General features: G+C 40.4%; 2 protein-coding genes across 2 annotated transcripts in view; one reads left to right on the plus strand and one right to left on the minus strand.

The window, feature by feature from the left end:
* Nucleotides 1-13491, minus strand: part of LOC133029400 (uncharacterized) — a 96145-nt gene that overhangs the window by 32385 nt on the left and 50269 nt on the right. The window lies entirely within an intron of this gene.
* Nucleotides 209-1535, plus strand: LOC133035386 (uncharacterized). Its single transcript, XM_061111248.1, has 2 exons — nt 209-1182; nt 1394-1535. The coding sequence occupies exons 1-2, from the start codon at nt 209-211 to the stop codon at nt 1533-1535; spliced, it is 1116 nt and encodes a 371-aa protein (XP_060967231.1).

The raw sequence follows: 13491 nt of genomic DNA on the forward strand, positions 1-13491 counted from the left end.
ATCATGATTATATTCCATTGTACTGACGACACTATAATCATGAACAAATACATATGCTCTCGATTTAATAGAATTTTTACATTAAAGATAATCATGAAATAAATCATGTGAACCATGGAACATAAAATGATTTTTGATCTTTATTAATTAGTTTGAAATGGGTTTTATTTAGGGCACAAAACCCAACACTAAATTCATTAAGCTTATTATGACTTGTATCTCCACTCCTCGGTTTTCCTTACTCTTTAATGGATTTCTCCATGATTTTTTTGAAGCTAAAAGAGGTCTTAGGCAGGCAGATCCTATGTCCCCATTGCTTTTTGTATTGGGTATGGAGTACTTAAGTCAGATTCTGGTTAAGGTTGAAAAAAAAGAACACTTTTTGTTTCATGACCGATGCAAGGATATGAAGTTGAATCATCTTAGCTTCGCTGACGATGTTTTAATCTTTTGTAGTGGTGATTACAAGAGTATATATTACATGCTTCAGGGCCTAAAAACATTCTCCCAATCCTTGGGTTTGAATTCAAATGTCCAAAAAACTGCTATCGATTGCAGTGGGATGCAAGAAAGAGAAATACTCAGAGTTCTAAATATCTCTAGCTTCACAAGACATCCAACTCCATTCAAATACCTTGGCATTCCAATATGTGCCAAAAGAATTTCAGTAGATGAATTCACGGGTTTAGTTCAGAAAATGGTTGCTAGAATTAAAGTTTGGAGCTCGAGGAACATCTCTTTTGCAGGTAGAGTTGTTCTAATGAACTCTGTCTTGCTGACAATACATACCTTCTTGCCAAAGAAGATCATATACGAAATAAAAAAGGTTTGTAGCAATTTTTTATGGAAGCAGGGCTTGATTGAGGGTCCTAACAGTGTGGCTTCGGGCAATGTGTGTAGGAAAAATGCTGTTGGAGGTCTAGGATTCGTGAACACTTCAGACTGGAATGAAGCAGTACTTTTCAAACATGTGTGGTCCATTGCCAATAAGAAAGACAATCATTGGATAAAATGGGTCCATAGTGTTTACATTAAAAATGAGGAGTGGTGGGAGCACAAAGCTCCTTTGAATAGTAGCTGGTATTGGCGAAAAATAGATGAGGCAAATTTTAAAATAGGAGCAGGATACAAGTTGTTGCAGCGTGCTTTTGAGCATCCTTTCTGGCACAAAGAGATCTCGAGGTTTGTGTTTCATGTGTGAGATACTGTTGTGAGATTATTTTAGTTTTGTGATAAAGATGCTGATGTGTCACATTAATACAAGAGCATTAAATTAATCAATGTAAATTATGTTATTTTTTTGAAACAAAGATGATAAAGATGCTGATGTGTCACATTAATACAAGAGCATTAAATTAATCAATGTAAATTATGTTATTTTTTTGAAACAAAGATTGCAGCTTTCATTAAAAAGCAAATCAGCTATTAAAATAGCATCCAAACCAGAAGGGACATCTCCCGTACTAGAAAGACAGTCAGGAAATGAACTAGAAGAACGAGCTAATGAATTAGTAGCTTGTTCCCAGACCGTTTAGCAAACTTAACAGAAATGTGAAACATAGAAACAGACTGTATGAGACTGATACAATCTAAAATTATAAGACCAAGTGGTGAGAGAATCTTCTTATTGATGTTAACCGATTGCACCAGCACGAGGCAATCCGATTCCATCACCACAGCACCAAGAACAAACTCTTCAAAAGAGGTTGCATCTCCCCAGGTACTTTTAACCCAACTCAATGCCTCTTTTAAAGATATTGCTTATGTCACAAGAGGATCAAGATCACCCTTTCTTTTAATAGCTGCAGAAGCAACAAACTCACCTTCATGATTTCTAGTGATCCATCATAGAAAGAGCAACATTGCAAGTAACCTTTAACTCACCAACATATGGTTTATGCCATGGCTCAGCACCAGTCAAAGACTGTCCAGAAGATGTTGAAGCATCTCCATTCTTAATCTGAGCAAAATTCTAGATTTCAAGGTAAGTAATGACAGCCAAAACTACTCTCTCCACAGAAGCATTCTTCTTAATCCAAAGTAAGTCATTACGAGCTCCCAAAAAATTCCAAAGAATCATAGCTAATTTATCAACGATGTCCCTGTTGGGCTTTATGCCCTAAATAAAACTGTATTTCAATGTAATCTTTTCTATTCATATCAAAAAAGGAATATATTTAATTTCATTACTTGTTTAATGCGTTATTTGGTTCACGTGATCAACTATTTACTTATTTGATTAATAAATTCATCCAAACCCTTTTCACACTGATATTCTTGTTTATTGTATTGTCAACACAGTGGAAAGTAAAGAAGATTGTGTGATTAAATGTATTCCTAGATATTGGGTGTTATGCCCTAAATAAAACTCATTTCAATATAATCAGATTTACTTATTAATATAGATCAGAAATAACATTTAATGTTGCATGGTTCACATGATTTATTTCATGATTATATGTACATAATGTATGAATTCTTCTAAAACCCTTTTCACATACTTGATCCTGTTTATTGTGCTGTCAACACATTGGAAAGTAAACATGACTATGTGAATAAAGTTTCCTAGATTTATCAGACATAGGGTTTTACTGATATGATAATCTACAACAAGAGTTTACTTTCATTTGGAGAAATGCTATGTTCTTTCCAGAGCATTGGTTAAAGTAAAGCTCTGGTTGGATGCATGGAGTATGCATCGGAAGGGACCGATATTGAACTTTGACTTAGATTTATTAAACTTACTGTAATATCTATTCAAGTCAATATCGCCTAGTTGATCCTAGATCAAATGATCTTAATCCTGTTATGATTAGGCTCAATCTTGAGAGGCTATTCGTGTTCTTTGATTTCTTAGTTAAGCCTACTTTTAGGTCAGGGTGATACGTACATTTTGGGAACACGGTAGTGCAATTAAGTGGGAGCGATAACATAAACATGGAATCTATAGCTTCTATCTGACGAATAGAAAGTAAAGGATGATCTCCTTTGAGCTTGACCAAACGAAAATAAATGGTTGAGATCTCATTTCACATAAGCGTAAATATCATTTATACGGTGTTAAGTGTTTTAAGGACTAAATAAATTGTAGGGTGTAACGGTAGTCTAATCCCTTTACAGTGTAGATCATTCATATAGAGGATCATTGATCACATTAGGATTATAACAATGGATAACTAATGATGTGTCTATATGGTGGAACATATAGAGCATTCTATATATTGAGAGTGCAATTCTAAGTTCTATGCGTGGATTCAACGAAGAATTAATAAGTTAGTGAATTTTCGTAAAGCCCGCTTAGTTTAATTTGGAAATTAGCAGTTAAGTATGATTAATTATGAAAATTATTTATAGCCATTTAAATAATTTATTATGCTGTTATTTATGGAATTCAGAAATGCATTGCTATGTCATTCAGTAGTTTTCATGTTTTGCATTTCCGGTGCCCGGTATTTTGGAACTCGGTGTTTGGCTCAGTAGAAATCACAACTTAGTATGTTAGTAGTTTGGGACGGTTTATTAGACTTTGGGAATGTCGGGAATGGCCGGGAATTTAGAATTTCCCAAAAATACCCCTTTAGTGTGGTTTGCGTGGTTTTAGTGTGGAGGGGCAAAATGGTCTTTTTTCCCCATTAGTATTTTGTCTTTTAGTGATTTTTATTAAATGAAAAATAAATGTTATTTATGTTTTATTTGGCTGAAAAGAATCCTTTTTACTTAATTTTACTCTTCATAGCCTCATTTCAACACTTAGAAAAAAATAAAGAAAATTTTCAAGGAAACACTCTCTCTCTTTTTCTCTCTATTTTCGGCTGGTTGCTTGGGGTTCAAGGGCTGGGTTTTTCTTCAATTTTCAAAGCTAGATTCAACCTATAATTGCGAACTCTTGATTGTGGTAGGTGATTTCTAACTTTCTCCCTTTAATTTGTTGAAAAAAATGATGAAAATGGTGATGCATGCATGAATTTGTAATATGATTGCTGCTGTGATTTTGTTGTTGATTTCTGTGAAGTAAGCATGTCAATTTGAGGGTAATTAAGCTGTTAGAAATGCATGTAAACTACCTAGTTTCAAGTTTGGATTTTCTAGCTCAAAAATGTGATTTTTGAAGAAGATGTTGTGAAAACTGGTGCTGTGTTGTTGTTGATGTTTTTATTTGTTTTCAGAGGTTATATTATGCTAGTTTAAGAGGATTTAAGTTGGTTTGAATGCATGTTAGGTGGTTTTGCTCAAGTTTGAGTTTAGAACTCAAAGCTTGAGCTTTAATGGCACTTTTTGTTTTGGTGCATTCTGGGTGGTTTTGGTGCCTTAGAAATGTTCTAGGGGTTATATGGAATAGGTCTGGAAGGTTTGAGTTGATTTTGAATTGATTTGAGCAAGTTATGAATTTTTGATTGTTGCTGCCTGCGAGGAACCGGAATTCCGGTTGTGCATTTGGAATTCCGGATGAGGGTTCTGAATTTTCCAGAACTGGAATTCCGGTTGGGCAACCGGTCTACCGGTTGGGGAAAATTCAGGGACCCTAGTTTTCCTCGTTTTTATGTTTTAGGGGGTATTGCCATGCTTTTTATCGATAGGGAAACTTTTAGTTCCTAGTTTAAGTCCCCGGGAAGTGATTTAGCGTGTCACTTATAGTGTTGTGATTTTCATGGTTTAGGAGCCTGTAATCCGCCGCTCAGCTAAAGTTCCACTCAGGTTGACCGGCACACCTGAATTTGGAATCCAGGTAAGATTAGTATAACAGTATGCATATGTAGATTACATGTTTAGCGAGCATGTAGGAAGCCTGTTCGATTACATTAGTTGTATGTTGGCTTCGAACCATCCAACCCTGTCACGTCGGTACAGGCTGGAGTATGACCAGCAGCCGGAGTATGACCGGTTTGACCGATCAGGCTGACACTTGGTTGGTGGTTCTGTACTATTGACGTATCCCGTCGGTACAGGCTGGAGTATGACCAGCAACCGGAGTATGACCGGTTCGACCGATCAGGTTGTTACGTGTTTAGCAACGAGCTGCACAGCATGTTTAAAAATCACGTAATCCGCCTATGTTAGTTAGGGTGTTACAATTTGGTATCAGAGCCGCCAGGTTGTCTTCCGAAGATCGTCACGACATGTACAATCATCATCAGCAGTTAGCTCGTTTCACAGTTCAGTAAGCCTTTATTGCTTTAGTAGTTTATTTTATTCAGTTATAAAAAAAAAAGCCTAATAGGAAGCATGTTAGTAGCCTGATAGTAGAATAGGCGCATGTTTCGTTTTTAATTCCCAAATTAAGCGGCATTAGTAAGCTCTCCTTGAATACGACCTGATATGCCAACTCTTGGTTTCGCAGGCGGTTCTAATCAGATGGACGCCAGGCGGACTACCAGGAGTCAGGGCAACTCAGTGGGGTCGAACCAAGGACAAGGAGCTCAGTTTCCCCCGCCAGCTAGGGGCCGAGGTAGAGGTCCCCGAGGCAGGGCTCGTGGCCGGGGTATTGAGAACCCGCCAAAGGCTGCCCAGGCTCCCCTAGCCGATCAGGGAGCCCAGAACTGGGAGGTTCAGTTTGCAGAAATGCAAGCCCGGATAGAAGAGCAAGACCTCGAGATTCAGAGGTTGAGACAGCAGGGTGCTCCTGCAGTTCCAGTGCCCATAGTTCCAGTGGCACCTGCCCCTGCTGCCCAGGCCGAGATAGTGGTGGCAGCCAATAGATTGGAACCTCTGTACGAGCGGTTCCGAAAGCAAGCACCTCCAATTTTCCTGGGAGGTCCGGACGTGATGAAAGTCGAGCAGTGGCTGACGGTGATTACCAAGATCCTGAACTTCATGGGTGTCACCGGTAACGACAGAGTGGTGTGTGCCACTTTCCAGTTTCAGGAGGACGCTCTGGTCTGGTGGGACATGGTGTCTCAGATCCATGATGTCACCACCATGACCTGGGAAAGGTTCCAGGAACTCTTCAACGCGAAGTACTACAATGAGGCGGTCAGAAGCGCCAAGAGGAAAGAGTTCGCTCACTTGACCCAGCGTGAGAATATGAGCGTCACTGAGTATACTACTCAGTTTGATCGGTTGGCAAGGTTGGCCTCGGGAATTATGCCGACCGACTTCAGCAAGAAAGAGAAGTATCTGGACGGGTTGAATGCCAAGATCAAGCATGATCTGATGATTACCACGGACGACAGCACCAACTATGCTCAGATGGTGGAGAAGGCACTGCGAGCTGAGGGCGCAGTTGGGTGTATGTCGGAGTCAGCTAGTACTTCGGCGAGTGGCGGGGCTCCTACCCCTCCTGCATCAGGCTTTAGCAGGGGGAGTAGCGGTTCGGCCATTGATCAGAGGAAGAGAGCACCCATTGCTTCCGGTGGCTCGAGTCAGAACAAGAGGTTCCGAGGGAACCAGAACAGAGGGAGTCGTCCTGGTGGTACTGAGACCCGATTCTCATATCCCGAGTGCCCTAGCTGCAAGAGGCACCATCGGGGTGAGTGCAAAGGTCAGGGATGCTTTCACTGTGGCATGCCCGGACACTTCAAGAGGGACTGTCCCAAGCTCCGATCAGAGGCACCGAGAGCTCCAGCGATACCCACTCCAGCCAGGGTGTTCGCTATCACTCAGGATGATGCAGATGCCAGCCCATCAGTTGTCACAGGTCAGCTTTCTATTAATAACTCACTATATTCAGTGCCGTTTGATTCTGGGGCTACACATTCTTATGTGGCGGCCAGAGTCTTTAGTAAATTGGGTAGACCATACTATAGATATGAATCAGGGTTTGGAACCCTATTACCTGGCGCAGAATTGGTTATCTCCAATAGGTGGATTAGGTCTATGCCGATCAGGATAGATGGTAGAGAGTTAAGTGCTGATCTGATAGAGATGAGTTTAGTCGAATTCGATATTATTTTAGGAATGGATTTCCTATCTAAATATTCGGCGAGCATTGATTGTAAAAGGAAGATGGTGATCTTCCAACCGGAAAGTGAAGAACCCTTTGTGTTTGTTGGTACAGTTCAGGGATCTCGGATCCCGGTGATTTTGGCCATGTCAGCTAGAGAATTGTTGCACAGCGGTTGCTTAGGGTTTCTGGCCGTGGTGGTGGACACCACTCGGCCAGATACCATTCGGCCAGAGGACATCAAGGTGGTTCGGGAATTTTTGGATGTTTTTCCCGAAGAACTTCCATGGTTACCACCTCAGCGGGAGATTGACTTCGTGATAGACTTGGCACCAGGGGTGGAACCGGTTTCCAAAGCCCCGTATAGAATGGCTCCAGCTGAACTTAAGGAATTAAAGATTCAGCTCCAAGGGTTGCTTGACATAGGGTTCATTCGGCCCAGTGTGTCACCCTGGGGAGCCCCGATTTTATTCGTCAAGAAGAAGGATGGATCTATGAGGATGTGCATCGACTACAGGGAATTGAACAAGCTGACGGTGAAGAATAAATATCCATTACCTAGGATCGACGATTTGTTCGATCAGCTTCAGGGGAAGACGGTCTTTTCTAAGATTGATCTCCTTTCGGGTTATCATCAGTTGAGAATCTGAGAGGAGGACATTCCGAAGACGGCTTTCCGCACTAGGAATGGACATTACGAATTTCTGGTTATGTCATTTGGACTAACCAATGCTCCTGCAGCATTCATGGACCTGATGAATATAGTATTCAAGGATTTCCTCGATATCTGTGTGATTGTGTTTATCGACGACATCCTCGTGTACTCTCAATCAGCAGAGGAGCATGAGGTACATCTTCAGATGGTACTGCAACGGCTTCGAGAACATAAGCTGTATGCCAAGTTCAAGAAATGTGAGTTCTGGCTATCTCAGGTGTCCTTCCTAGGGCACATTGTGAGCAAAGATGGGATTAAGGTGGATCCCAGGAAGATTGAATCCGTCAGGGATTGGCCGAGACCGAAGACAGTGACAAAGATCAAAAGCTTCTTAGGTTTAGCTGGGTACTACCGTAGGTTCGTGGATGGGTTTTCTAAAATTTCAATGCCCCTAACCGAGCTTACAAAGAAGAATCAGCGATTTATTTGGTCAGACAAGTGCGAAGCTAGTTTTCAGGAGCTAAAGCAGAGGTTGATTACCGCTCCAGTGCTAGCTTTGCCTTCGGACAGGGAGAAGTTCGTAGTTTATTGTGACGCATCCAAACAGGGTTTGGGATGTGTATTGATGCAAGCCGATCGGGTCATCGCTTATGCCTCCCGTCAGTTAAAGGATTATGAACAGCGATACCCGACTCATGACCTAGAGTTGGCCGCGGTGGTTTTCGCATTGAAGATTTGGCGGCATTATCTTTACGGGAAAAAGTGTGAGATCTATACCGACCATAAAAGTCTCAAGTATTTCTTTACTGAGAAGGATTTGAATATGAGACAAAGCCGTTGGTTGGAATTAGTGAAAGATTACGACTGTGAGATCCTCTATCACCCCGGAAAGGCCAATGTAGTGGTCGATGCCCTGAGCAGAAAGGGTCTCGGGCAAGTAGCTAGATCCAACATTGAGTTTGTGGTAGGTCAGCTTCACAACTTAACGCTACAATCTGACTTGTTGGAAATAATAAAAGTCGCTCAGATGACGGATCCAGAGTTAGTGAAGATCCGAGATGAGGTGTTGGCTGGTCAAGCCAAGGACTTTTCAGTGTCAGACAGTGGGATGCTTTTGTATAAAGCCAGGGTTTGTGTTCCGAATAGTGTGGAACTTAGGAATGAGATCTTTGAGGAGGCTCATTCTACCCCGTATTCTCTGCATCCCGGCACCACTAAGATGTACCAAGATTTGAAACCGTACTTCTGGTGGAGCGGTATGAAGAAGAATTTGGTAGAATTCGTATCAAGATGCCTCACTTGTCAGCAGATTAAGGCTGAACACCAGAGACCAGCAGGGTTGTTGCAGCCTCTAACCCTACCAGAATGGAAATGGGAAGATATCACGATGGATTTTGTGGTCGGGTTACCTAGGACCACGGGTTTATTTGATTCCATCTGGGTAGTGGTGGATCGATTTACGAAATCTGCTCATTTTCTGCCGGTTAGAACAACATTTACAGTGGATCAGTTGGCAGAGTTGTATGTCAGAGAGATAGTGAGACTTCACGGGGTACCGAAGTCTATAGTTTCGGACAGGGATCCGAAGTTCACCTCCAAATTTTGGCAAAGTTTGCAACGGGCAATGGGTACAAGGCTGAAATTCAGTACAGCATTCCATCCTCAGACAGATGGTCAGTCCGAAAGGACAATTCAGATATTGGAGGACATGTTGAGAGCCTGTGTTATGGACTTTGAAGGCTCATGGAATAAGTATCTACCGTTGATAGAATTTTCTTACAACAACAGTTACCAGAGTACGATAGGGATGGCTCCCTATGAACTGTTATACGGTAGGAAATGTAGATCTCCCATCCATTGGGATGAGACAGGGGAGAGAAAATACTTAGGTCCAGAGTCATTGCAACGGACCAATGAGGCGATAGAGAAGATAAAAGCTAGAATGCTTGCCTCACAAAGCAGACAGAAGAGTTACGCAGATCCGAAACGCAGAGATGTTGAGTTCCAAGTAGGGGAACATGTGTTTTTACGGGTATCTCCGATGAAGGGGATCAAACGTTTCGGGAAAAAAGGCAAGTTATGCCCTAGATTTACAGGACCTTTCGAGATTCTCGAGAAGATAGGTCAAGTGGCATATCGGTTAGCATTGCCTCCAGCTTTATCAGCAGTTCACAACGTATTCCATGTCTCGATGTTGAGAAAATACATTTCAGATCCCTCTCATATACTCAGTTATGAGAGTCTTGAGCTACAGCCAGACATGACTTATGAGGAACAGCCAGTGCAGATCCTGGATAGAAAGGATAAAGTCCTTCGGAATAAGACCATAGCATTGGTCAAGGTTCTCTGGAGAAACAGCAAGGTGGAGGAAGCCACCTGGGAGCTAGAGTCAGATATGAGAGCTCAATATCCAGAGTTATTCAGGTTAGATTTCGGGGACGAAATCCTTTTAAGGGGGGGATAGTTGTAAAGCCCGCTTAGTTTAATTTGGAAATTAGCAGTTAAGTATGATTAATTATGAAAATTATTTATAGCCATTTAAATAATTTATTATGCTGTTATTTATGGAATTCAGAAATGCATTGCTATGTCATTCAGTAGTTTTCATGTTTTGCATTTCTGGTGCCCGGTATTTTGGAACTCGGTGTTTGGCTCAGTAGAAATCACGACTTAGTATGTTAGTAGTTTGGGACGGTTTATTAGACATTGGGAATGTCGGGAATGGCCGGGAATTTAGAATTTCCCAAAAATACCCCTTTAGTGTAATTTGTGTGGTTTTAGTGTGGAGGGGCCAACTTGTCTTTTTGCCCCATTAGTATTTTGTCTTTTAGTGATTTTTATTAAATGAAAAATAAATGTTATTTATGTTTTATTTGGCTGAAAAGAATCCTTTTTACTTAATTTTACTCTTCATCATTTTCAAGGAAACACTCTCTCTCGTTTTCTCTCTATTTTCGGCTGGTTGCTTGGGGTTCAAGGGCTGGGTTTTTCTTCAATTTTCAAAGCTAGATTCAACCTATAATTGCGAACTCTTGATTGTGGTAGGTGATTTCTAACTTTCTCCCTTTAATTTGTTGAAAAAAATGATGAAAATGGTGATGCATGCATGAATTTGTAATATGGTTGCTGCTGTGATTTTGTTGTTGATTTCTGTGAAGTAAGCATGTCAATTTGAGGGTAATTAAGCTGTTAGAAATGCATGTAAACTACCTTGTTTCAAGTTTGGATTTTCTAGCTCAAAAATGTGATTTTTGAAGAAGATGTTGTGAAAACTGGTGCTGTGTTGTTGTTGATGTTTTTATTTGTTTTCAGAGGTTATATTATGCTAGTTTTCAGAGGATTTAAGTTGGTTTGAATGCATGTTAGGTGGTTTTGCTCAAGTTTGAGTTTAGAACTCAAAGCTTGAGCTTTAATGGCACTTTTTGTTTTGGTGCATTCTGGGTGGTTTTGGTGCCTTAGAAATGTTCTAGGGGTTATATGGAATAGGTCTAGAAGGTTTGAGTTGATTTGGAATTGATTTGAGCAAGTTATGAATTTTTGATTGTTGCTGCCTGCGAGGAACCGGAATTCCGGTTGTGCATCCGGAATTCCGGATTAGGGTTCTGAATTTTCCAGAACCGGAATTCCGGTTGGGCAACCGGTCTACCGGTTGGGGAAAATTCAGGGACCATAGTTTTCCTCGTTTTTATGTTTTAGGGGGTATTGCCATGCTTTTTATCGATAGGGAAACTTTTAGTTCCTAGTTTAAGTCCCCGGGAAGTGATTTAGCGTGTCACTTATAGTGTTGTGATTTTTATGGTTTAGGAGCCTGTAATTCACCGCTCAGCTAAAGTTTCAGTCAGGTTGACCGGCACACCTGAATTCAGAATCCAGGTAAGATTAGTATAACAGTATGCATATGGAGATTACATGTTTAGCGAGCATGTAGGAAGCCTGTTAGATTACATTAGTTGTATGTTGGCTTCGAACCATCAAACCCTATCACGTCAGTACAGGCTGGAGTATGACCAGCAGCCGGAGTATGACCGGTTCGACCGATCAGGCTGACACTTGGTTGGTGGTTCCGTACTATTGACGTATCCCGTCGGTACAGGCTGGAGTATGACCAGCAGCCGGAGTATGACCGGTTCGACCGATCAGGAGGATATAGTAACACGTCGATATAGGCTGGAGTATGACCAGCATCCGGAGTATGACCGGTTCGACCGATCAGGTTGTTACGTGTCAATAGTACCGTCCCTATGAACGTTCAGAACTCAGTACCATGTTGGACATGGCAGTAGTGGCTCAGTACCGTGTTGGACACGGCAATAGCGGGACTCAGTATCGTGTTGGACACGACAGTTAGGGTTGTGATCAGGGGTATGGGCGTCTGATCATAACCGGGATTATGTATGAATATTATTATGCTTTTCTTACTGAGTCTGTCGACTCACAGTTCTACGTTTATGTGTAGGTAAAGGCAAGGCTAAAGCTGATGGACCGTGAGCGAGCTTGTGAAGATTGTACATGTCGGGGCGGTTAGGCCTGGAGCGTACGATCATCGGGACAGCGAGGCTGATTTTGTAACTGGTCGCTAGGCGACATTTATTTTGTGTATCAGTTAAACAGTTAAATCTTTTTGTAAATGATTTTATAATCGGGATCCCGAGTCTTTTGTAATATTATTTTATAAGTTTAATTTAAAAAGCAAAAATTTTAATTAATCACGTTTTTCCATAAACCTCGTTGATTAGCAACGAGCTGCACAACATGTTTAAAAATCACGTAATACGCCTATGTTAGTTAGGGTGTTACAATTTTAGTAGTAAATTCTAGATCTACTTATTGGAAGCTCGGTTATATAGACCCGTGGTCCCCGCACTAGTTGAGATAATATTGCTTGTAAAACTCCTGTAATTGGTTTTGATTAATCAATTATAATTCTCAATTTAGACTATGTCTATTTGTGAATTTTTCACTAAGTAAGGGCGAAATTGTAAAGAAATAGTTTTAGGGGCATATTTGTTAATTATGATACTTTGTATGGTTCAATTAATAAATATGATAAATGACAATATTATTAATAATTATTTATAGTTATTAAATAGTTAGAATTGGCATTTAAATGGTTGAATTAGAAAATTAGCGTTTTTGAGAAAATCAGATGCAGAAAAGATAAAATTGCAAAATTGCAAAAAGTGAGGCACAAATCCACATTGTATGGCTGACCACTTTTGTAGGGTTTTCCCTCTGATATTTTCATTATTCTAATGCCAAATAATTCAAACCTAACCCTAGTGGAATGCTATAAATAGAGAGTGAAGGCTTTAGGAAATTTACACTTAAATTTTCTACTTTTTCATTCAGAAAAACTGAGCCTTTCTCTCTCCCTATCTTTGGCCGACCCTTTCTCTTTCTTCTTACTCTTCAATTTGGAAAATTACTTAGTGTTAGAGTAGTGCCCGCACACAGCAAGTGATACCTCAACCATAGTGAGGAAGATCGTGAAGAAAGACTTTCAGCAAGAAGGAGTTTCAGTAATAAAGAATCAGAGAAAGAGATCCAGGGTCAGATATTGATAATGCTCTGCTACAGAAAGGAATCAAGGGCTAGATATCATGAATGGAAGGAGTCATATTATTCCGCTGCACCCAATGTAAGGTTTACTAAACTTTATATGTGTTTATTTTATCGTTTTAGAAAGTTCATATTTAGGATGTTAATCAACATACTTGTGAGTAGATCTAAGATCGTGGTAAAATAATTTCCAACAACTGGCCTCAGAGCCATGGTAATTGATTTGCTTGCAAGAAATTTGGACTTTAAAACGATTGTTTAATGTTTTGGATGGTATCATGTTGTATTGAGTGTTATATGATGATTGATTGATGTTTGTGAATTTTCGTGAAAAATAATTGAATATCTGTTTCTGGAATTATTTTTATTGGATAGTATGGAAAAAATTAAGCAATTT

This window comes from Cannabis sativa, chromosome 1, assembly GCF_029168945.1.
Source record: "Cannabis sativa cultivar Pink pepper isolate KNU-18-1 chromosome 1, ASM2916894v1, whole genome shotgun sequence".
Lineage (NCBI taxonomy): Eukaryota > Viridiplantae > Streptophyta > Magnoliopsida > Rosales > Cannabaceae > Cannabis > Cannabis sativa.